The 25,352-nt window shown below is 39.3% G+C and overlaps 2 protein-coding genes across 6 annotated transcripts in view; one reads left to right on the forward strand and one right to left on the reverse strand.

The window, feature by feature from the left end:
• Positions 1-20,739, reverse strand: part of INTS7 (integrator complex subunit 7) — a 91,701-nt gene extending 70,962 nt beyond the window's left edge. Inside the window, exons 1-3 of one of the 2 annotated variants that reach the window (XM_004756862.3) lie at positions 20,491-20,739; positions 6,554-6,683; positions 3,909-4,055 (exon numbers count right to left, since the gene is read on the reverse strand). In XM_004756862.3, the coding sequence (XP_004756919.1) occupies positions 3,909-4,055; positions 6,554-6,683; positions 20,491-20,584 (371 nt within the window). In that variant the 5' untranslated portion in view covers positions 20,585-20,739. Of the gene's footprint in view, positions 1-277; positions 389-3,908; positions 4,056-6,553; positions 6,684-20,490 lie in introns of those variants that run through there. The other variant, XM_013058463.2, reaches the window with a different exon arrangement.
• A 152-nt stretch (positions 20,740-20,891) lies between these two features.
• Positions 20,892-25,352, forward strand: part of DTL (denticleless E3 ubiquitin protein ligase homolog) — a 63,767-nt gene continuing 59,306 nt past the window's right edge. For all 4 annotated transcript variants that reach the window (XM_045084698.1, XM_045084697.1, XM_045084696.1 and 1 more), the window contains exon 1: positions 20,892-21,091. In XM_045084698.1, the coding sequence (XP_044940633.1) occupies positions 21,040-21,091 (52 nt within the window). In that variant the 5' untranslated portion in view covers positions 20,892-21,039. The remainder of the gene's footprint in view (positions 21,092-25,352) is intronic.

The following is a 25,352-nucleotide window of genomic DNA, read 5'->3' on the forward strand; positions in this document are numbered from 1 at the left end:
AAACAGGCAAACAATTCAAACAGTTCTTCCCAAAAAGAGATAGAAGAAACTGTCTTCAAATGGTACATGAGAACGTGATCCTTACCGTTAGGGAAATGTAAATCAAAACCATTATACACCTCATTAGAATGGCTAAAATGAAGAAGACAGACAACACCAAAGGCTGGCAAAAGGGTGAAGCAACCAGAGCTCACATACTGTTGGTCAGAAAAAATTATGTTTAAACCCACTTGGGAAAGAGGCCTGGCAGTTTCTTAAAAATTAAATACACGCCTACCCCATGATTCAGCAGTTTCACTCCTACATATATATCTGGCAGAAAGGGAAGCATGTTCACAAGTCTTCACAGCAACTTTATTATTTATAATATCCCCAAACTGGAAGCAGCCTAGGCATTCATCAGAAGAAGAACAGATAGATTCACAGTCACACAATGGAAAACTACTCAGCAATACAAAGAACCAAATTACTGACACACAAAGTAGATTACGCTCAAAAACACTGAGTGAAAGAAGTCTTACACAAAAGGATACCCACTGTATGAGCCCACTTATATGAAATTTGAAAACAGACAAAAATTTTATCTATGTAATGAGAAAAAATCAGAAGAGCAACGGCTTCTGGCTTCGTAAGAGCAATCTTAAAAAAAGAAAAGTAAATATTTTTATTCTTTAAAAAATAAAAGTAAAATTTTTTTGACAAATCACGCTCTTTCTTACATGATTAAGGTAGCAAATGACACTTACTACTTTTTTAAAAGATTTTATTTATTTATTTGACAGAGAGAGAAATCACAAGTAGGCAGAGAGGCAGGCAGAGAGAGAGGGAAGCTCCCTGCTAAGCAGAGAGCCCAATGAAGGGGTATAGCTCAGTGGCAGAGCATTTGACTGCAGAAAGCCCAATGTGGGGTTCGATCCCTAGACCCTGAGATCATGACCTGAGCCGAAGGCAGAGGCTTTAACCCACTAAGCCACCTAGATGCCCCAGTCCTTATTACTTTTTAAATGGCAAAATTAGTTTTCTTTACACCTTTTAAAAGATTGTATTTTCAAAAATTTATAATATAACGTTAAATAATATATTAAACTAAAAAATACTTTTTCACTTTAAGTCATTTTTTGTATCATGAAAAAAATGAAATCATGGAAAAAAATTTTAAGGCTACTCAAAAATGTTCTATTTTTGTGAGAAGGGTTTGATACTCTCATATCAAAATTTGATATTAGAATTTTAGTTTGAGTTGTTACAAATACATTTTTTTGGTATTTGATATTTACTTTATAATTCTGCAAGCTTTACAAAATGACCTGATCACCCCCATTCCTGATCTTCAAGTTTTTTCCTCTTCCTAAAATAACTACACCAAGAATGTTTTTAAAACATGTCCCTCTTTATTTGACAAAACCATCTAAGGCCTTGTATATCTAAGGATCTTATTAACTGCACTACATTTTATTTATTATTTATTTATTTTTAAGATTTTATCTTTAAGTTATCTCTACACCAAACAGGGGTTTCAACTTACAATCCCAAAATCAAGAGTCACATGCTCCACCAACTGAGTCAGCTAGGCACCCCGTACTATGTTTTAAGTGTTAATTGGACTCAACATTCTTAGCTCAAATTTCTTTTTTACAATTTTATTTATTTATTTGAGAGAAAGAGAGAGAGAGAGGGTGTGTGTGTGTGTGTGTGTGTATGTGTGTGTGTGCACAAGGCAAGTGGGCAGAGGGAGAAGGACAAGCAGACTTCCCACTGAGCAGGGAGCCAGACATGGGACTCAATCCCAGGACCACGAGATCACAACTTGGGCCAAACTCAGACGCCTAACTGACTGAGCCACCCAGGTGCCCCAATTCAAGTTTCTTTTAATATTTTTTGCATCAAATGTTAATGTTGAAAAATATAATTTCAATCTGATTATTTTCCTTTAAAGTGCTTTTTCTAAATAAATAAATAAATAAATATTTCTGGAAGCTTTCTAGAACTCTCATTTTATTGACAGCAATAGTTCTTCAATGAAGAATTGTGGCAAAGCCCAGTTGCCATGACTTGGAAAGAGCAAAATGAATGAAATATTCAAATATTAATCTATATTCTTCTTAAAACACTCAAACTAGCTCTAAATCATTTATCGAATCATTCCACTAGCTAAATTCTATTATTTTTGTCTTCTGATTAAAAAAAAAAAAACAAATAAAAAAAAACTATGCTTGTGGAAAATAATTCAAACATTGCAAAACCACACAGAGAACTCTCTTGTGATGCATAGCACAATAACCCCTCCCACAAATAATCACTGTTAACAGTATATATATGCCTCCATATTCTTTCCTGAGCCTATATAAACACATATATTAATATTATGGATAAAAATGAGTTAAAAACAGACGTCACTTGACTACTTTTTTTTTCAAGATTTATTTATTTATTTGAGGGAGAGAGCGCACAAGTGGGAGGGGTAGAGGAAGAGAGAACATTTCCCTTCAGAAAGCTGAATCCACGCTGAGCACAGAGCCCAAAGAGAATCACTCTCATCAGCCTGAGCTATAGCCTGAACTGAAACCAAGAGTCGGATGCTCAACCAACTGCACCATCCTGGCGCCCCTTAATATCTCTGTGTTAAATACATACTTACTTCATTCTTTAAAAGTTATACAGTGGCCCATAAGTTATTCCCCTTTTAATACACAGTTTTGCCCCAATTTTTCACTTCTTACAAAAAAGATACTATGATCATCTGTATACCTATATTCACCAACTTCTAGAAATGATTTATAGAAAAAAATTCCGGTAAGTGAATTTGCTGAATCAAAAGGTAAAACTATCTTTAAATTTAATTCTGTTCTATTATATATAGTTTTTAAAAGATAAAATCAATTAACTGACTTTAAAATATTACATTCTGCTCATAATTTAATCACTCAAAAGGCAGAGGAATTACAAAAGCACTTAATTCTGCACAAGAGGGAAGACCTGGCTCTTGATGGGAAAGTAGAGAGAAGTGGTGACATCCTAGACTTCATGATTAAAAAGAAGGTTCACTTCTGAACAAGGCAAGTCAGATGTGAGCCTTAAAATTTAGGAAAGTGAATTTCAAAAGTCTAAAAATTACACATTCATTCTATAGATAGCAGACCTAAAAAGACAACATGGTTCAAGCTGAATATAAGGCTTACAATATGAAATGCTGGCAAAATTAAACAAAAAAATGCGCGGTGGGGGTGGGGGGCAGATGCTTGGAAGGCTCAGTCAGTTAAGCATCCCACTCATCATTCCGGCTCAGGTCATGATCTCAGGATCATGGGATCAAGCCCTGCATTGGGCTCCCACTCAGTGAGGAGTCCACCTGAGATTCTCTCTCTCCCGTCTTTCGGCCCCTACCCCTGCTCCCCTTCTCTCTCTCTCTCAAATAAATAAAATCTTAAAAAAAAAAAAAAAAGTTTTTAGATTCCAGGAAAGAGAAGAAAAGGCTGGAGAAACTACAGTGGTTCCATCTGGCATTCTCCAAGGAGTTCAAATATAAGTTACTGCATATAAAAATGAGCACACAGCCAAGAGTGAATAGAAAAACCAACATGAAACAGAACAAGATCAGGAAGGTAAGAGTTCAAAATGAGCTGAGGCTAAGCTAGATTCAGACCCCAGTTAGCTGATCAGAATGTCAACCTACAAAAAGGTACATTTCAAACACAAGTTAGGCAATAATTCACAACCAAAACAGTATCCTAGGTGGTATCAGAAGAACAGGTATAGATTGGGGTGGTTACCATACTTCTGCCTGGAGTCTTGATTGAAAAAACAAATTCTTAACATTCAAAATGAAAAAAGGAAACATATTGCCCTTTCTGAGTACATAACTGCAACTCAAACAATCCTTGGTGATTCACTATAGCAACAGAGTATACCGGAGTGTGATGGCTCTTGCTACAGGATCGTTACTATGAATCACAGAGAAAATTCTCTTCACAAATTCATCCACATTCAGAATCTTCTCCAAATGCTTCTCACTTTGTTGAGTAACTTTAAGAACACACAGTCTCAGGAAATTGTTTCTGTGAAGAACCAGAGATAAAGTAAATTAGACCACTTTAGGAAAGTAATATTTAATTAGGAATCAAAGCAACCAAAACAACGTTAAATTTTAGCAACAGGCCCATGTTTTTCAATCTCTTATTATTTCTCATCATTAAAAGAGCTGAAGCCTATACTTTGGTTTTTGTTGTTGGTGTTACTGTTTTTAATCCAGGAAGACCAGGCTGGTTTAATATAAAAAAATTAAGCAATGTAATTCATAACATTAATAAGCTAAAGAAGTTACATGATCCTATCAATGCAGAAAAAACAATGAACAAAGTTCAATAACTCATCCATGACTAATCAAACTTGGAATAGAAGAAAACTGCTTTAACTTGATAAAGAATACAAGCCAAAAGCCTGTATATAGCTAGTATTATATTTAAGTGGCAAAAGAATGAATGCTTTCCCCAGAATCCTGGAGACAAGGCAAAAAGGCCTCTCATTACTCTTACAGAACATTTCGCTGGAAGTTCAAGCTAGTGCACTAAGAAGAGGAAATGGAAAGTGCACAGATCAAAAAGGAAGAGAAACGGCCAGATCTGCAGATGACATGCTTCTGGGAGTGGTTAGCATATCTGATTACTTCACCATGTTGAAAGAGGGATTCTCAAGTTTTTGCTTTTGCATAGCGTACCTGAAATGCCAAAACAAAACATAAGAAACCCTTTTCAAATGTCTGACAGTCTTCTTAAAAACAGTAATTTTCTCATGTTGTGCATACTGCTCATCCAGGTATTCTTAAATTTATTATGTACAATAAACACAAATGTTCAAACTGTCAGAAAGGTAATATATCACAGACTCTGGTGACCAACTGCCAAGACTGGTATCTTGGCTCTGTTTCTCTCTCGGACCGTATTATCACTGTGACAAGTTTAACTTCTTTGCTCAATTCAGTATCCTCAATTATCTAATGCTGATCACAGTACTTAACTCACACGTGAAAACGAGAACAGCACTGGATGCACAGAAAGAGCTCAGTAAAAGTTAGTTACACGTGTTATTACAGATCTGTGAAATAAATGTCCCCATTACCCCTTCGCGTCTTCATCTAATCAAATACAGACATTACTCACAAAAATTTACTATGTTTGAGGATTTGCATTAAAGAAAATCATATAAAAGACAAAAACTAAGGAAGCAAATAAATAGAAAATTTGTAGTAAAGAAAATAAATGAGACCTATGGCAAAATATTCAACCTCACGTTATTTATAAAATGCTAATTAGAACAGCAATGAAGTACCATTTTATGCCTAGCAAATCAGAAGTAATAAAGCTAACAGACCGGGCTAACTAGGTTGTGGTCAGCAGGTATGCAATCTTGGTCCAAGTATGAACTGACAGAACTGCCTTAGCAAACATTTACAATACATTTGAAAGGAAATAAAAAACTCAAGTCTGTTACAGGGGATAGTAGATGTCCTGTAACTCAGCATTTACAGCTCTGTCTCTCTCTCCTCCCACAGTGGACAGAACTAATTCCAGCTTCATTCCTTTCCAATGTGTCCTATTTTATCAGTTGCCTGGATGTTATCTGACATCCTCAGACATGTATTAGAAGGAAGAAGGATGAGAAAGGTTAAAGCCAAGGCCAAGAGCTCTAAGCATATATTCCGGAAAGGAGAACACAAAGGAACACACACTCAAGTATCAGAAAGGCATGTGGAGCCAAAATAACACACTCAAGATCAGAGATCATGTGAGAGCCAGCAGGAGTCAGAGTTTGGAGACACTGCTCTGCTGACGTACTTAGAGAAAACGGGGGCTCCAAGTAGGAATCGTATGGTGTTTGGAGGCATGAAGCCTACACTTAGAATACGAAGCATAAGCAGTCAGTGATGTCTGCAGTCCTGCTGCAGGACACCAAGATGGCAGTGACAGAAAGAAAAGCCCTAGGGATGAATTAAATCTCCTCCATCATTTATGACCAAGGCCAAGAGGTCAGATGATCTTCCCCAACCCTCAAGCTAATTCTAACCATCTCTTCTTCAAGTCTGACTTGGTGTGTATAAAAACACACAAGTGCGTGGAAAACAGTGGGAAGAAGCAGGAGAGGGACTGGTGGGGAGAAAAAAAAATCTAAAAGGTATTTATCCAGTCTTTCCATGTTTCAGCCCCTTCATAATAACATGTAATCTTGCGTTATAAGTTACTAAATCAGGAACTTTTCAGAACAATGTGCAAACCACAGATACTTCCAAAAGATGCAATAATATATACATTAAAGATTATCTTAATTGGATTTATTCTGTTCCCCAAAGAAATAAATCCTCTGACTTGCCACTTCATTTCTGCTTAAAATGCCATTATACTTCACACCAAAAAGTTTTGCAGACTGCCCCATACATCCACTAAAATGGTCACTAACCATGTGGAAGTCCAGAAGGGCAAAAACAATAAAGACCACAGCATCACAAAGAGAGAAATCTGAGCAAAGTAATTTAGGACACTGAGGCTTTAAAAAGACTTACCCAACTCTGAAAACATCTGCTAACTTTAGGAATGCAGAATTGATGAGAATAGGGAATGGATACTTCTGGAAGAGCCTGGGAAAGCGAACAACTGCTTCACACTGTTCACCAAGTTTGCCGGATCTTAGACCTATGAAAAGCACGAAAATGGGAGAACAGCTTAGAAACCTGTAGCTACAAGAAGACTGAAATAGCAAATACCCACATGGCATCCCACAGCCATAAAATAACAGTCATTCATGATTAGGTGAGGTACCACTGTAATTCATGAGCTTTAAAAAAAAAACCAACAAAATACGGCCTATTAAATAGTAATTTGGTAAACTGCTACTTGAGATATAAGATAATGAAAAGAAAATAAGATTTTTTTTTTTTCCAAAAAAAGGTTGAGTATTTTAAGGATACTTGGGGCCATAAAATAAATCTCAGCAAATTTAAAAGGACTGAAACCATACTTTGTTATGTTCTCTGACCATAGTGGAATTAAATCAGAAATTGCTAGGAGGAAAAATAGCTAGAAAATGCCCAAATATTTGGAAATGGAACAACTTCTAAATGAGCCATAGGTGAAAGGGAAATTAGAAAAATCTCTTAAACTGAATGAAAACGAAAGCAAAATCTGTGTGATGTGGCCGATGCAGTTCTTGAAGAAACATTAATAACATCAGGTACTTAATATTAGGAAAGAAGAAAGGTCTCAAACCAATGGCCTAACAAAGGGGCCAAGATAATTCAATAGGGAACCGATACTCTTTTTTTTTTTTTTTAGCATAACAGTATTCATTGTTTTTTGTACCACACCCAGTGCTCCATGCAATACCTGCCCTCCCTATTACCCACCACCTGGTTCCCCCAACTTCCCACCCCCACCCCACCTTCAAAACCCTCCAGTTGTTTTTCAGAGTCCATAGTCTCTCATGGTTCACCTCCCCTTCCAATTTCCCTCAACTCCCTTCTCCTAACTCCCCATGTCTAACATGCTATTTGTTATGCTCCACAAATAAGTGAAACCATATGATAATTGACTCTCTCTGCTTGACTTATTTCACTCAGCATCATCTCTGCCAGTCCCGTCCATGTTGATACAAAAGTTGGGTATTCATCCTTTCTGATGGAGGCATAATACTCCATAGTGTATATGGACCACTACTTCCTTATCCATTTGTCCGTTGAAGGGCATCTTGGTTCCTTCCACAGTCTGGCAACTGTGGCCATTGCTGCTATCAACATTGGGGGTACAGATGGCCCTTCTTTTCACAACATCTGTATCTTTGGGGTAAATACCCAGGAGTGCAATTGCAGGGTCATAGGGAAGCTCTATTTTTAATTTCTTGAGGAATCTCCACACTGTTCTCCAAAGTGGCTGCACCAACTTGCATTCCCACCAACAGTGTAAGAGGGTTCCCCTTTCTCCACATCCTCTCCAATACACGCTGTTTCCTGTCTTGCTAATTTTGGCCATTCTAACTGGTGTAAGGTGGTATCTCAATGTGGTTTTAACTTGAATCTCCCCGATGGCTAGTGATGATGAACATTTTTTCATGTGCCTGATAGCCATTTGTATGTCTTCACTGGAGAAGTGTCTGTTCATATCTTCTGCCCATTTTTTGATATGATTATCTATTTTGTGAAGACAGCATTACCCTGATCCCCAAACCCAGGCAAAGACCACACCAAAAAGGAGAATTTCAGACCAATATCACTGATGAATATGGATGCTAAGATTCTCAACAAGATCCTAGCAAACAGGATCCAACAGCACATTAAAAAGATTATCCACCATGACCAGGTGGGATTCATTCCTGGGTTACAAGGATGGTTCAATATTTGCAAATCAATCAACGTGATAGAACAAATCAGTAAGAGAAGAGAGAAGAACCACATGATCCTCTCAATTGATACAGAAAAAGCATTTGAAAAAATCCAGTATCTGTTCCCATGCCTTCAAAGTATAGGGATTGAGGGAACATTCCTGAACTTCATAAAATCTATCTATGAAAGATCCACAGCAAATATCATCCTCAATGGGAAAAAGCTCGCAGTCTTCCAGTTGAGATCAGGAACATGACAAGGATGCCCACTCTCACCCCTCTTGTTCAACATAGTATTAGAAGTCCTAGCAACAGCAATCAGACAACAAAGAGAAATAAAAGGTATTCAAATTGGCAATGAAGAAGTCAAACTCTCTCTCTTCGCAGATGACATGATTCTTTATATGGAGAACTCAAAAGACTCCACCCCCAAGCTACTAGAACTCATGCAGCAATTCAGTAACGTGGCAGGATACAAAGTCAATATACAGAAATCAGTGGCTTTCTTATACACTAACCATGAAAATACAGAACGGGAAATTAGAGACTCGATTCCATTTACTATAGCACCAAGAACCATAAGATACCTGGGAATAAACCTAACCAAAGAGGTAAAGGATCTGTACTCGAGGAACAACAGAACACTCATGAAAGAAACTGAAGAAGACACAAAAAGTTGGAAGACCATTCGGTGCTCTTGGATTGGAAGAATAAACACTGCCTAGAGCAATCTATACTTTTAATGCCATTCTGATCAAAATTCCACCGGTAATTTTCAAAAGAGCTGGAGCAAATAATCCTAAAATTTGTATGGAATCAGAAGAGACCCTGAATTGCTAAGGAAATGTTGAAAAACAAAAATAAAACGGGGGTCATCACGTTACCTGATTTCAAGCTTTACCACAAAGCTGTGATCACCAAGACAGCATGATACTAGCATAAAAACAGACACATAGACTAGTGGAACAGAGTAGAGAGCCCAGATATGGACCCTCAATTCTATGGTCAAATAATCTTCGACAAAGCAGGAAAAAATATACAGTGGAAAAAAGAGAGTCTCTTCAATAAATGGTGCTGGGAAAATTGGACAGCTATATGTAGAAGAATGAAACTCGACCATTCTCTTACATCGTACACAAAGATAAACTCGAAATGGATAAAAGACCTCAAGTGAGACAGGAATCCATCAGAATCCTAGAGGAGAACATAGGCAGTAACCTCTTTGATATCAGCCACAGCAACTTCTTTCAAGATATGTCTCCAAAGGCAAAGGAAACAAAAGCGAAAATGAACTTTTGGGACTTCATCAAGATTAAAAGTTCTGCACAGCAAAGGAAACGGTCAACAAAACAAAGAGGCAACCCACAGAATGGGAGACGGTATTTGCAAATGACAGTACAGACAAAAGGTTGATACCCAGGATCTATAAAGAACTTCTCAAACTCAACACACACAAGAAAGGATACTCTTTTTAACAAAAGATCTTGGAATGAGTGGAAATCCATAAGCAAAAAAATAAATAAATAAAACCTCGATCCTTTATTTGCACCATACACAAAAATGAACTCAAAATGAACCACAGACCCAAATGTAGTTAAAATTATTTAGCTAAAATTATAAACCATAAAAAGAAAATACACAGGAAATCTTTATGAGCATGGGTTAAACAAAGAATCTTAGATAAAACACAAAAAGCGTAAGTCATAAAATAAAAAAGTGAGAAGCTCCATCAAAATTAAAAACTTCTGCTCTTCAAAAGACACTGCGGAGAGAATGAAAAGACAAGCCACATACCAGAAGAAAATATTTACAGAACACCTATCATAAAGGACGATGTGGAAGGCCGCTTTTAGGCCACAGGCTTGAGCAGTGGAAACTGAGTAAGGTAAAGGGGCTCACAGTGACCACTGAGCTGAACGACCCACCTCAGAATATCCGTAAGCCCTAGCTGACTGATGGGCTACTTACAATCAGGCAGAGGTACCAAAAAAGGAAAATCCCATAGTTCCCATGCCTGCTCACTTCCCCCACTACGCCACGCTCCCCCTCCAGCACTGCCGCCTCACAGTCTCCTCTGCCATATTCAGTGAACTACTGTCTCCTTCATTCTGCCTTGGGTGAATTCACAACCCACGACTCCAGCCTCCACCAATACCTCCACAGGCAGCGTCCACACTTCTCGTGCCTCCACAAGATTTTTGAAATGGGTGAGATTTGAAGAGAAATTTCATTAAAAAAGAAATATGAATTTCTTCATATACATGGAAATACATGGAAGTTAACAAATGTTCAACATTGCTGGTCATCAGAGAAATATAAATGAAAAACTACATTACGATACCATTACATACCCACTAGAAGGGCAAAAAATTTTTAAGAATGACATACCAAGTACTCAGGAGGATACGGAGCAACTGCAACTCTCATGTATTGTTGGTGGGAATGCAAAACTATACATTTCTTTGGAAAACAGTTTGGCTGTTTTTTATAAAAATAACTAAAAATCAACAATCCTTCTAAATATTTATCCAAGTGCTTTGAGAACTTATGTCCATACAAAGATTTGTATTCAAATGCTCACACCCAGGTAAGAGTCCCAAACTGGAAACCACCCAAATGTCCATCAACTGGTGAAAGAACAAACTGTGGTAGAACCATACAATGCGCAATGAAAAGGAAACAGTTGCAGATTCCTGCAACAACAGGGTAGATCTCAAAAGCACTGTGCTAAGTAAAAGAAGTCAGACCCCAAAAAAACTATAATACTGCATGGCTATTTTATAGGACAATCGAGAAAAGGCAAAACTTTGAGACAGAGAACAGATCAGTGGTTGTCAGGGGCTAGAGAAAGAAATTAGACTGCAAAGGAATACAGGCAAAGTTTTGGGATGAAGAAAATGTTCTGTGTCTTGACTATGGTTGTGGTTTCATGACTGTATCCATTTTATTATCTATAAATTATACCTAAATAAATCTGACTTTAAAAATGTAAAAAATCCCCAACAAACAAAGATAACATTCAATCCCTAAAAAATACTCATTTAGAATAAATATCATGATATGGCATTAAGAGCATAAGTTTCAAATATTTTTTAGTATTTTAGCACTTATAAAATGCTAATTATATCCATATTCATACAAGAATAAGTGTCCTAGAATATTCTGTTCAATAAACTCTGCTCACTCTTAAAAAATGACAAAGGAAATACTCATCTGAGGACTCTTTATTGATTGTCACTATGTTTCAATACAAAAGACAAGCACAGAGTAAATCTGCACAGGCAATTCCTACAACTTTAAAGGTTTGAGTTCCGTAAATGCATTCACATTGGTTATTTGGTACTTGGAATATATTTCCTTGCCGGAAAAAAACAGCACTATCAGCACTCATCATATTCCAGAATCCAATAACCACTTATAGTAAACGTTCCTATGGGAAAATTAATTCAAGTTTCTAACTGAGATATTTACAACACAGCCCTTCTCTGCCTGCTCCTTTCTTCCCCCACCCACCACCTCCATACACAGAAAAACTGCCACTAAAGCTCCTGGAGTCGGTTTCCAACCAAACATGGTGCCACTGGAAATGTAGGTAACTGGCAGTGGCTCACGGAGCTTTAAAAGCTTTTCTAAAGACCTGACTTGACAAAGGGGTCACAGGACACACACACAGGGCAGTAAGGACAAAAGGGAAGGGGAGAAGGGCCAAGTCTGAGGATGGAGGTGAGGAAACAAAGGAACAGATGTGTGTGTGTGTGTGTGTGTGCGTGCGGCGGGAATCTGTGGGACAATCCACAGTCATCGGACTTGTTTCCTCCTCTTGCTGCCTGTAGTTGGTGATGCGGAAGGGAGTAAAGTTCTGTTTGTAATGAATTAACCTTGGTTGGGATGAAAAAGGTAAAGCAGGAGGCAGCCCATGCAGAGCGTGTTTGGCTGACAGAATATGATCTGTTTCACTTTCCCTTAAAAAACACAATCACAGACCACATTCATTGGTTTAAATATGATGACTTAAAGTATACCAAAGGTAATTTTGAATCTGGCCAGAGAAATGTTTTGATTTCTCTAATACTGTCAAATTTTACTTCCTTAAGATAAAATAGACCCTCATTCCTATAACAGGGCTGATAAAGTTAAAGAATAGTAAATTTCTTGCTTAACAACAGCTTTAGGAAAAAGAAACAAGAAGCAAGACTGGCTCTGAGGGACAGAAGTTAAGGTGCCAGAGAAGAAAGAAATATATTAAGACCTAGGATTTAGCAAGAATCCTAGGCTGGGGTGCTATGTACCCATCTTGTTTGCTTTGAGCCAATTTCAATTCTAGAATAAGGCAAGCACCTGAAAACAGGCACTCAGCACAGTCAGATCTTGTTCTAAAACCAGAAATTAAGGTACAGGGATGCAACTGCTGTTTCTACATCTTTCTTTGTATTCTCCCACCAAAGAAACAGAGCTCTCTTTCTTTTCAGTGCCTGTAATTAAACAGTGCTTAAATCAGTTGCAACATGCAAGTAGGCTAGGGAGAACTAAAATAGGTTGTCTGTAAATTGCTTATTCATTCAAATTTCATTTGACAGCAGTGAAATTTATTATTCTAGACTGTTTAAGCACTTAATATGTGCAGAACATTTTGCTAGGCTAGTGGCTTTCAGCTCTGCTTCTGCATCAGAAACATTTGTAAAACTTTTCAAATATACCTTTGCCAGACTTCTACCCAAACCTACCAAATCTGAGGCTAGCGCCCAGGGATCTGTTTAGCTACTTTGAGGAGGCAGGAACTTCAAGAGCCTTAAGCTATCCTCTACCATTTCCCTTTTATTTAATGGTCCTGCCTATACTGGAGTTAGAAAGCTAATAGTTTACTGAATTTGGCCCTCAGACAAATTTCATCTGATAGATTACAATGTTTCTTTTTGTTGTTGTTGTTAGAGAGGGAGCACAGGCGGACAGAGTGGCAGGCAGAGGCAGAGGGAGAAGGAGGCTCCCTGCTGAGCAAGGAGCCTGATGTGGGACTCCATCCCAGGACGCTGGGATCATGAACTGAGCCAAAGGCAGCCGTTTAACCAACTGAGCCACCCAGGTGTCCCTAGATAACAATGTTTCTAAAGGCTCTGAATTAATTGGCAAATTTTAAAAATGAAGTGAGATGTCACCGAAAACCCAGAATTTCTAGTTTTGAAAATTTTAAAGATCTGAAATGTCACTAAAGAAGGTGGGAGTCTTGGGGTGCCCGGGTGGCTCAGTTGGTTAAGCGGCTGCCTTCGGCTTGGGTCATGATTCCAGGGTCCTGGGATCGAGCCCCGCATCAGGCTCTCAGCAGAGAGCCTGCTTCTCTCTCTCCCCATCTCCCTGCCACTCTGCTTACTTGTGCTCTCTCTCTAGCTGTCAAATAAACAAATAAAATATAAAAAAAAAAAAGAAGGTAGGAGTCTTGACCAAAGAAACACTGTAGTATTACGGGTCTGTGTTGAAGGCCCATTTGGGTTTGCAATCATTTCTGATAATAGCCACGTACCCTACAATCTTTCTCTAGCAATTTTTGGCTGCCTTTGGGCACACATAACTAAAAGAGAATCTTGGATGATTCTGGCAAGGGGGCACCTGGGTGGCTCAGTTGGTTAAGTGTCTGCTTTTGGCTTACGTCATGATCCCGGGGTCCTGGGATTGCACCTCACACCAGGCTTCCTACTCCGAGGGGAGTCTGTTTCTCCTTCTGTCCCTCCCATTGCTATTGCTATCTCTCTCTCTCTCAAGTGAGTAAATAAAATCTTTTTAAAAAAGTAAATAAAATTAAGTGCAGGTAAGAAAGTTAATGAAGTTAATAAAATGTGGCACCATGAAATCGAAGCTTGATACAGAGGAAACAACAGCAAGAGTCTGACGGGTAGGGCAAAGGAGACAGTGAATGTACGGAGGTCTGAATGAAAGTCAAGAATAATCAATTAGCAGTTACTCATGATGATGGGGATGGCTCATATCCTGTGCCACGCTACGAAGCACTTTACATGAATTAAACTCTCACTGCAATCCTAGAAGTTAGGTACCATTATTATCCCCATTTTAAAGATGACAGACACAGGCAAAGACTGATTATGCAACATGCTTAAGAACAATAGCCAGTAAATGGCAGACATGGGATTCACATCTGGGCAATCTGGCTCCAGAGCCTGTGGTCCTGAACAATTATGCTAAAATACATCTCGAGAAAGTAACTAACGAGAGGACAGAGGTTAAGATTTTAAAAGGGATATTTAAATGACGATTTTAGAGTGATGTAATTCTGAGGAAAAGACAAATTCTAGGGAACTGAGGGAGAATAACTAAATGATGGTAAACTCGGGGACTGTTATGTACAGTAATCAAGTTTTCAAAACAATACACACTTCCAGGTAACATATATCAGCCAGGATTCTTAGCTTCAAGCAACATAGCTGCTGGCTGGTCATGAGTTTATTAAAAACCTAACAAACAGCTTCAAGGCTAAATATCTAAGAACACCTAATATCACCCTGCCAGACTGATTAGATGATAAGTCCTGTTGCTAGGAAACACCGGATGATGCTAAAATCAGCTCTACTGACACCCAGGAACCCTGTAGCCATTGCTGCTACTGTCCCCTAGAAACATCATAGCTGCCGTGGCTGCCAGGGCACAGAACTGTGACCGTGCTCTCCAACTATGCCTTCTCACACTGCTGAACTGCTGAGCAGAGCCCAGAGGAGGTCTGTCTGAACGGCAGGGCTAAGGTCATATCCTATGTTCTTGAAAAGGAAGCCAGGAAGGTGAGCTTTTGCTTCCACCCTAGTGAGGTGGATGTATAATGTGGGTCATTCCTCAAGCACAGGAGGAGTGATCACAAGATGCTAAGTGACCACCACCATGACGAGTACCATTACGAAGAACACTGCTAATGCACATTACCTTACAAGCACATTCTAGGAGAGTTTGTTACACACATTCGCTTCAGCTAAGGAGTGAGGATGACTCAAAGAATAACCATAAAACATATAGATCTTAAAGTGTACTCAATAAAAATGCGGGTAAGGGGGCACCTGTGTGGCTCAGTGGGTTAAAGCCTCTGCCTTCAGCTCAGGTCATGATCCCAAGGTCCTGGGATCGAGCCCCACATCGGGCTCTCTGCTCAGCAGGAAGCCTGCTTCCTCCTCTGACTGCCTCTCTGCCTACTTGTAACTCTGTCTGTCAAATAAATAAATAAAATCTTTAAAAAAAAATGGGGGTAAGAGCAGGAAAAATACCAACACAGATAAGCACCACACATTATAAGGTAACCTTACAACCCATCACTTAGTAAATCAATAATGGCAAGTCTCAGAAAATTATATTTAAAAAGCAGGAATAGAAAAAACTGAGATGATAGTCAACTCAACTGATAATAATAAAACACCCTTCACCCGAATTTCACAAATTATAACTGCACATGGTGGAATGTGTGTAATATTGTATGACACGCACACAGAACACGGATTTAGAATCATTAACAAATTAGTTTATATACGAATACCAACTTTCAGGAATATTTAACAATTTATTTTGTAAGTTACAAGACAGTAGCTCTCGGCCATCTATAAAAATGAGTCTGTGGATTTCAGTAAGAACTGAAAAAGGGCCTTGGGTTTTTGGACTAGCTCATGACCCATCCAGTGATCACCCATCAGGAGTTGAGATGTTAAAACTGTCAACTCCACGTGACCTTACAGGTCCACTTCTTGACACTGTCAGACAAAATACGGTCTGGTGGCACAGATTCTTGAGAATTCTTGGGTCACCTGTCCACCTGTGAATCAGTCACTTATGGGATGGAATTAGTCACCTGTACAGACCACGCTGCAGAGGCCTCTCTCTCTTTAGGGGGTATGAAGATACTTCCAAAGCTTCCTATTTGTTCATCCTAACACCAACCACATCTGTCCCAATATGGATCCTATAATAGCAATCACTGGTCTCTTTCACAGTCTGAAAATTCACGTTCTAGGATAAGTGAGGGGAAATATGGAGAATGGAGTTGTCCTGATTTTTATCAATTTTCCATTTTATATTTTAATCTTTCATTGAACACCCCATCACACTTTTCCTGCAGCAGTAAGTTCCCCGACACCTCAAGTACAACTCCATCTTCTGTATTTCCTCCCTTCCCATAGCCCAAGGGCAAGAAAGGGAACCACTCCCTTCCCTGTCTCACTCTTTCACCTCACTCTTTCAGGCAACCTCACAGGAATGAGAGGCTGAGTGACGTCATTTAAGGGAGACTCCTTTTCACTCAGGGTGAAGGAGATCTTGCTTAGGTTTCCCTAAATCATCAGGACATCTTCAGTCAGTTTAGACTATGCAGAACTTAAACACTAGTGAAAAAGTTACACTGATTAATTTATGTCAGATATGTCCTTTACAATGCCTACATTGATGATTATCCATATTATTAAATGTGTCAGATAAATAGAAGTCATACCTGATTGTAACACTTAACTCTATATGCTTAGTCTTCACAGAAACTCAGTCAGCATGATTATCTGCTTAAAACTCTAAAAAGGGGATAGAAAGACCTCTATGTAGCAGCTAGAGTGATCTATAAAAATATAAACCAATCCAAATCAATCCTCTGCTTAAAGACTTTGTCTTCTCGAAGCACTTGGCATAAAATCCAAACTTCTTGTCCTGACCAACAAAGCCATATTTCATCTAGCCCTGCTTTCTTCTTAAAGCTGTTTTGTTCACTAATAAAGCCCCAACTCTGAGTACGATGACTAACACAAAGTAGGTGATCCGCAAATATCTGCTGGATGAATGAATGGCTATCACGTGATTATTTTCCTGTGTTGCAGTTAACTACAGCCTGAAGGAATGGACTTGACTCAGCTTCAAAACAGCATCCATTTATTCCTAGACAGATCAGAAACAAATAGCTTACTGGCATGCTTCTTCAAAAGGCTCAGAACAAAACGCAACAGGTTATAAATGACATTTCCCAAGTGTGTATCTTAGGACGCTAGTTGTTACTTTACAATGCAGTTCAAGTGTCACATCTGTACACATCTGTTACTACCTACTCAACACCTCCATTTGGATGACTAAGGGATATCTCAAATTTAGCAGTCCCAAACTGATTTCACTTTCATTCACTCAGTAAATGGCAATATATACTTCTAGATCAGACCAAAACCTCTAAATTTTTCCTGACCGCTAATTCTCACATTCTCAGCATATTCATTAGCAAATCTTATTGGCTCTACCTTTAAAATATATCCGGAACCTCAGCACTTCACACACCTTCACTAAAACCAGCTTGGCCCAAGCCACTATTTTCCTCCCCGGATTGTTACAACTGCATCCTTACTAGTTTCCCTACTTTCATCTCTGGCCCTCCGTGTCAATGTAGCCTCAACACAACAGCCAAATTGATCTTCTCAATGTTAAGTCAGCTATGCCATAGCACTGCTGAAAATCCTCCACAGTGTCCCATTTCACTCAGAACTAAGACCAGACTTTCAATGACTTGTACTGCCCTACATGAACTGGCTTCTGGTTATCTTTTTATCTTCAATGTCTATCATTCTACTCCGGCACGCAAAACAGGCTCCAACCTCAGGACCTTTGCACTTGCTGTTCCTCTATTTGACCAGTGAGACCTTTCCTGACTATCCTATATAAGATAACAAACCAAACCCAATCCCACACCCAGTTTTTTCTAGCCCCTTTCATTAGTTTCATTTTTCTCTACAGAATGTTATCACTACTTGTCAAAATATATGCATACTATATTTGCTTGCTGCCTGTTTTCTCTGTCCAAAAGGTAAGTTCTATAGAGGCAAGAGCTTTGTTTTGTTTTGTTGCTGTTTCTCTAGTACAAACCCTGAGTAAGTAAGTCAGATGTATGGATGTAAGTGTCTGTATGTGTAGGAGGGAGGGTGGAAAGAACAGGAAGAGAGGCTATGGGAGTAAGAAACTCCTATTAAAACACTTCAGAAACAGTATTCCTTGGAATGCACTTTGGGAAACTCCCATCTAGATGTTCTAGAATTTAAAAGAAAGTTAGAACTTGTAGCCTTCTGATCCTACGAACTTCCACTCATAAAACAAAAATATTTTAACAGATAAAGCATGAAATGACTCAATAGTTAAAATACTGAACTATATTCTAATGAAACTGGCTATTTCTGGAATCTAATTTCTTTTTTTTTTTTTTAAGATTTTATTTATTTATTTGACAGAGATCACAAGTAGGCAGAGAGGCAGGCAGAGAGAGGAGGGAAGCAGCTGCCCGCTGAGCAGAGAGCCCGATGCAGGGCTTGATCCCAGGACCGAGATCATGACCTGAGCCGAAGGCAGAGGCTTAACCCACTGAGCCACCCAGGCGCCCCTGAAATCTAATTTCTTAACAGCTTTAAAAGGTATATAGCATGATGAGGTGAAAAATTACAAAAATTTTGTTCTTATATTATTCAAATTTTCTTTCTGAGCCTGAGAATTACCTGGGAAATACTCACCTGGGAGAACTGAAAGTGACCACTTAACACCTATGACTGACAGCTGGTTTCTACTTAAACACTCAATGGCCATCCATTTATTTCTTACAGTTCTGAAATGTTTCTATTTCAACTTCTAAGAAGCAAAAATTGTGGGGTTTTTTCCTTAACACAATGGCAAATTTTTAGGAATTAAACAATTCTAGATTTTCTGACATCTCAGAGTCTGATCCTGACCTTTGCTCTCCAACCCATCTCGCCATCATTATGATGTAACCCCACATGGCCCAGAGTGGTAGAAAATGTCTTTCGATTTGGTGGGGTTATTAGATATGTGGACCTGCAACTCTCTCTGGGGAAAAAGGAAGAAATTTCCAGACTGGAAAGGAAAAGGTTATGCAGTGTTTAAAAAACACATTTAATATTATAATTTTATATTTCATAGGGGAAAAGCCCTACAGCTTTGGTAAGAGAAAGTAAAAAGTTGAACATTATTTTCTTGACTGAAGGGGATGCACTAAGTGACTCAACCAAAGGAATATCTCATTGGAGTGTTGTGACATTTTTATGTTAATCAAAAGGAGTTAAAAGCTTTTTAAAAAGTCTGAGAAACTCTTACCTAGACCTATCCACTAGAAATGTTTACAGATTAGAAAACAAGAAAATGAAATCCCAAAAGTTAGCTGGGAACCGGCTCAAAGTGGACTTAAAGACAGATCCTTCTAATCAGTAGTCCCAATTCTCAATGTATTATTTATTGGTTCTAGTTAATGAAGAATTAACTATACCACGTGGCAAATGTTTCCCCCATTCAATAAAAATCACTGAAACAAAGGTTAAGTACTTGAGTTCTTTACTGTCAAATACTCGCATCTGCCTTCCATAGCCTTATCTAAGAAGGCATATCTGTTTTAGCATTTAATAATGGATTCTTTTGCATACAATTATATCGCTTAATATTACAACAGTCCTGCTAGCTCAATGGTACTGGATCTACTTTGCAGACAAAAAAGACAAGGTTGGGTGAAGTTGGGTGACCTGCCCATGATCATAAAATCGGTGGCACTAGAATTCGACTCAGTCTAAGTCCCAGCTCCTTTCACTACACCAAGCAGCCCTACACCTCCCACCCCACCTCCCAAAAGAAAACAGAACTCGTGGAATTTATACGAAAGAGGAGCTATGCTTTTCGGATTTTCTTGGTCGTATTTAATGTCTAGTAACCCGTAGGTAAGTTACAGAAATAAAATACATCGTTATAAAGTGGGTGCAAGATTATTATTCAGCACTCTTGATGAAGACCTTGTTTCAACTGAACCTACCGACAAATAATTTCACAATTTAAATGTAGCATTTTTACAAACTGCTTGGAAAATCGGGGGACTGTGCCCTCAAGCGGTCAAACACGGCCCGTCACTGTAGCTCTCTACTTATCCAGCTGGTGCAAAGCCAAAATAGCAACGCTGCAATTTTCCTGCAATCTCCCAAACCTGCAAATGCTCTGGACTCTCGGAAAGCATAGGTGCCCGCCCTCGCCCCCGCCCCGGGAAGCTAGGCGCATGCGCCTGACTGACGGCTGCCACCGCCTGGTGGCGCCATTGCCCCCCACGCCCGTTTCACCCGCTCAGCCCGCTCTTTCGAATACCTTTGTCTAATTCCATAAGGGCAGAGTTAGCATCCAGCTCCTGTTCGCCATAGCCGGCATCTGCCAGGAAAGATTTAGTTGAGTTTGACGCCATGACCCGAATAGTCACTCGACTAGCCTATTTAAAAAGATTGCAAACTCTGCCCCAGCACCGCCATCTTCTTCCACCACCTTCTCGCGGATTTTTCCTCCGCGCTCTGTCAAGCCCTGTTACGCATGCGTCCTGGTCACCCCGCCGTTCGCCAGCGCCTCTGCGGCCCCCCGCGCAGGCGCTCAGGGAGCTCCTGAACCCTGGGTTCCCGCGGCTCGGAGAAAAGGAGGCGGGGATTGGAAGGGGGAAGTGACTCGGAGGCGCCCGGACGCCGCCGCGGGAGCCAATCAGACGGCGTGACGTCAGTTTGGCGGGGAGTTTGGTGGCCGGGGCTTACAGTGGCGGGAGTTGGAGGCAATAACTAGTCGTGTTCTGAGGGGCGCAAGATACGATTTTTGCTGAAGCTGGGGGGCATTTTCACGGCTTTTCTGTCAGTTGAACCTTTTCCTCTGGCCCAGATGCTCTTCAATTCGGTGCTCCGCCAGCCCCAGTTCGGCGTCCCGAGAAATGGTGAGTAACGGCCCTAACCGCTTCTTCTCGCTGGCGGGCTTCGCCTCCCCCGAACAACGCGGCGGACCAAGGCCGACTCCAACTCTGTTTCCCAGCCCCCGACTTCTCCCATGGCCGGAGTGAGTTCGTGTTAGCGAGGACTGCTGAAACAAGCTGCGCTTTCTTCCCCTTGGGACACTTTTAATCGTAATCGGGATTTTTAAAATCGTAATGTGGGCTGACGGAGGGAAGAGAGTCGAATCGACCGGCCTTCTTTACGGCTTCAGTGTTGCACAGTAACTGGAAAATGCGTGCATTTGTGTGTGTGCGCGCGGCTCCGCAGCTTTGTGAGATCGTCAGGACTCGTGTGCGCTGACTGATTTGTCGATTCATTGATTAGTTTGTTGTAGAACTTTAGTGAGCCCTACTATTCGCTTAGATATACTTGGGAGTGTGATCCGCTATTAAGGAACTCATTCCAGCCGAGAAGACAACATCTGCTTCCAGCATGGTCCGAAAAATGTTCCCCCTGATTACTGCATGTGCGTAAAAATACGAAATTACAGGGTGAAAAATGCCCATAACCGCAGCCCCCAGAGATAACCATTCGTGATCGATTAAAGTAGATTACTCTCAGGGCCAAGGTACTATGTATTGTTATTTACAGAAATGGGATCAAAACGTTATGTTTGTTTTGTTTTTCACTGTAACGGTATGATTTGGGGGATGTTTCCATAGTATGTGGAAATCCGACTTCCTCGCTACAGTTCTTGAGGTTAAAACATCCTTAAGGTAAAACGACGGGCGGTGGGAGCTTTGAGTTTAGGTTTGGGTGTCATCGACCTGAAACCTGGTACGTCTCTGAGGTGGGAGTTACTACCCAGACTGAGGCTGGATACAAATGAAACCTCGTTCATTTAAAAACGGACTAGGTCTTCTTTTTCTTTGAAACCGTGTGGAAAACAAAAAAGAATCTGAGAAGGGAACTTTTTATGTTAAGGCAAAGGTCTGGGAAGAGGATATGGAGAAGTGGACTGAGGAGTAGTCGCACAACTTCCTGCCTCCAACTGGAGCTTTATATCCGTTCTCCCCTACTTCCCCCCGGATAATCCTTCTGATTATATTCTAAATGCCCCTCTCTGACTCTGCTGGAAACTTGCTTGGGTGACTCTGTGCTCTGTCACGACTGGCAGTAGTGCCTAGTGATTGAGATCTGTCTTGGAATTAAACTGCCAGAGGTTTAATTCCAGCTTCATTCCTTACGGCCTGCAAGACCAGGGGCCTGCCAAGACCAGGGGCAGGCTGTTTATACTTAGCCTCTATTTTGTAACAGATATTCTCCTAATTCTCCAATCTTTCTGTCTACTTCCCCCTTCTCTCTCATTTACAAATACTCATTTATTGTTATGTGTCAGACACTGAAATTCATTCCGTGGTGTAGATTATGCAGTGAACCTTATAGGACCATCTTCTTTCTCCTTCCATGTTGGTGTTCCACTCTAGGCCCCTTTTCTCCTTCTCCCTACTCTCATGGATGAGCCACAACCAGGGCATCTTCCACTACTACTTGCAGCCGTCCATTCCCTATACTTTACATCTATTCCTATAAAAGCCGCGTGACCATCCAGCAGGTCAGTGCCACAAACATCTCAAACTCAAGTACTCAAAACTGCACTCACTTTTTCCCCAAACCTGCTATAGATGACCTACTTTTGGAAGTGGTCCCATTATTTTAAACTAGTCTTCCTAGCCAGAAACCTGAGTCAATCAAAATTCCTCTGTTTTCCTCAAGATATAGAAAGTTCCCTTAAAAGTCCCTTAAAATCCCTTGAGTCTGTCCTCTTTCTGTCCCCACTGATTTTGCCTCATCACTATAACTTGGATCTGTTCTATGCTTACCATTTCATTTCCCTAGTTTGGGTCCTAATAACTACTTGTCTATTATAACAAGGCTCCCAAGTGGCCTCTTAGTTTCCTTCTCTCCTGTTTATTCTCCACATTATTGCCAACAATCTTTCTAAAGTAGAAATCTGATTACTCTTCTATTTATTTTTAAGTTGTTATCTGAAAGTTTTTATCATAGGTTTAAACTTAATAAAATTTTTAAATAAAAATGCTATGTCATTTAAAATTTATCTAATAGAATATGAATATTATAGTGATTTGATCATAACAATCATTTTTTTAAAATATGAACAAACTCTTTAAATGCCAGATTTTCAATGTAAATTTCAAACTTGAACAGCATAGGGGCTAGAGTCACCAAACCCCATACAGTCAAAAATCACCTATAACTTTGACTCTCCCCAAACTTTACAAATAGCCTCCTGTTGATTGAAAGGAAGCTTTACCAATAACATAAATAGTCAATTAACCCGTACCTTTTATGTTACACATGTTATATACTGTATTCTTACAATAAAGCTAGAGAAAAGGAAATGTTACTAAGAAAATCATAAAGAAGAGAAAATACAGATACATTACTGTATTTGTGGGGAAAAAATCCACAGATAAATGGACTCACACAGTTCAGACCTGTGTTTGAGGGTCAGCTCTAGTGGCTTTTTCTCCCTTGATTTTATTTCCACTTTATTTTTCCCACAGAATTTATCCTAATATAATTTCAGTCTAAGTTTAAAAGTTATTTTCAATCCTTATTGATCACGCTGTCATACTTCTCTGTGAAAAAAATAAACTCAGTATTTTCTTTAATCATAAGGCTCTAAGTGTCAAGAGTTTCCTCTGAATTGAATTGTTACGATTACTAGTATGCAAATGGTCAAAACAATATAGACTTAATTTTGATAAATAAATGAAGCAAAAAGTAAAATTTTATTGGAAGTGTATCTTTTAAAGAGATGGATTTTGCTGTTTATGATGCCTTTATTAAAGGAATTATCCTATTGTCTTTTAATTGGAGTCCCAGAAGTTTTTGTACCTTGGATCAATGCAAGGTATAAGATTGGGGCAGGGAAATGCCTTTCTTTTGAAAAGTGGAGGAAAAGCAGTGATGAAGGGAGAGGAGGAAAAAGAACCTCAACCTTCTCAGATCAGTAGTAGAAATGTACCTGTATCAACTGATTATCTGAAAACTCATGTCTTTGAGTTTTCGATACTCTTTGGAAAATTGGTGTGTAATCCCAGGGGCTTAAATTGTACATTGAGGAGATAATAGGCTTTTCCAAATGAGTGTTACGGGGGGAAGTATTACTTGTTAATGTTGGAAACTGTATAGCACAGTACGTATCCAAAACTTGCTCAAGATATCAGTCCACAACTGTGTTGTAGGGACTACAGAAATGGAGGGGTAGATGGGGATAAGTTATTAAGCCATGTTAGGCTGTTTGTTGGTGTTTGAATGTTAGTCAGGAAGCAGTGAGGTAGAGTTGAAGGAGTCAGCTTAATTGTAAAGAATTAGGTATCCAAAGTTTATCATGTTCAGTTCTATCTGAAATTTCCAAGATTTGGTCCTTTTGAATTTGTATGTTGCAATCACTAGCTTATTATGATTTTTATTCCCAAACCACAAGTGTATATATACAGAGGTTTTGTTTTAAAATTCATTCTGTAGATGGATATTTGTAGATGGAACTGTAGATGGAACTCTACAATATATTTTATTCTTTTTTTAGTGATCTTTTAATAGCTTGTTTACACAATACCTGGCCTTGAGGTAATACTCCCCCAGGAATAATTACTAAATCTGGATTGTATTCTTTGCCTCTTTTGTACTGATTCCTTCAGGTTATCTCTAGGAACATCAAAGCTAGAATTGTCTGAGGCTATATCAGACTTACATGTCTTCTCCAAAGAGTATTCTTGATGAAATGTGATCTTTGAAAGTACCCTAAAGTGTGGAAGTTTATTATTTAAACAGCTCTCAATAGATTGTAACTTCATTGTTTCCTCTGATGCTTAATAAACATTTAGTTCTCAGTAACCATTTATTTAATGTTTCTTTTATATATTTAAAATGTGTTGACCTATATATCTAAATAATAGAACAAATCTTTGAAGATGGCTTACTATTTATTTAGGACCATAGTGCCCATTTGATCTCTGACCCAAGCAGAATAAATGCTCCCTCTACCCTGAATTTCTTCCTCTCTCTTGTATATTCAGTGAAGACTTAACTCATCTCTTGACGTGTTTGATTTCACCTACTCTAAAGACTTCCCTGACCGTATTACTAACCTGGGCTTAATTGATTGTACTCTAGGGGTGGGTACATAATGCCTCACTTTAAAATTGCTCTAATATAGTTTAAGATACTGTGACTTGT

The sequence above is a fragment of the Mustela putorius genome, unplaced genomic scaffold (genome assembly GCF_011764305.1).
Source record: "Mustela putorius furo isolate JIRA1106 unplaced genomic scaffold, ASM1176430v1.1 tig00000785_pilon_pilon_pilon, whole genome shotgun sequence".
Classification (NCBI taxonomy): domain Eukaryota; kingdom Metazoa; phylum Chordata; class Mammalia; order Carnivora; family Mustelidae; genus Mustela; species Mustela putorius.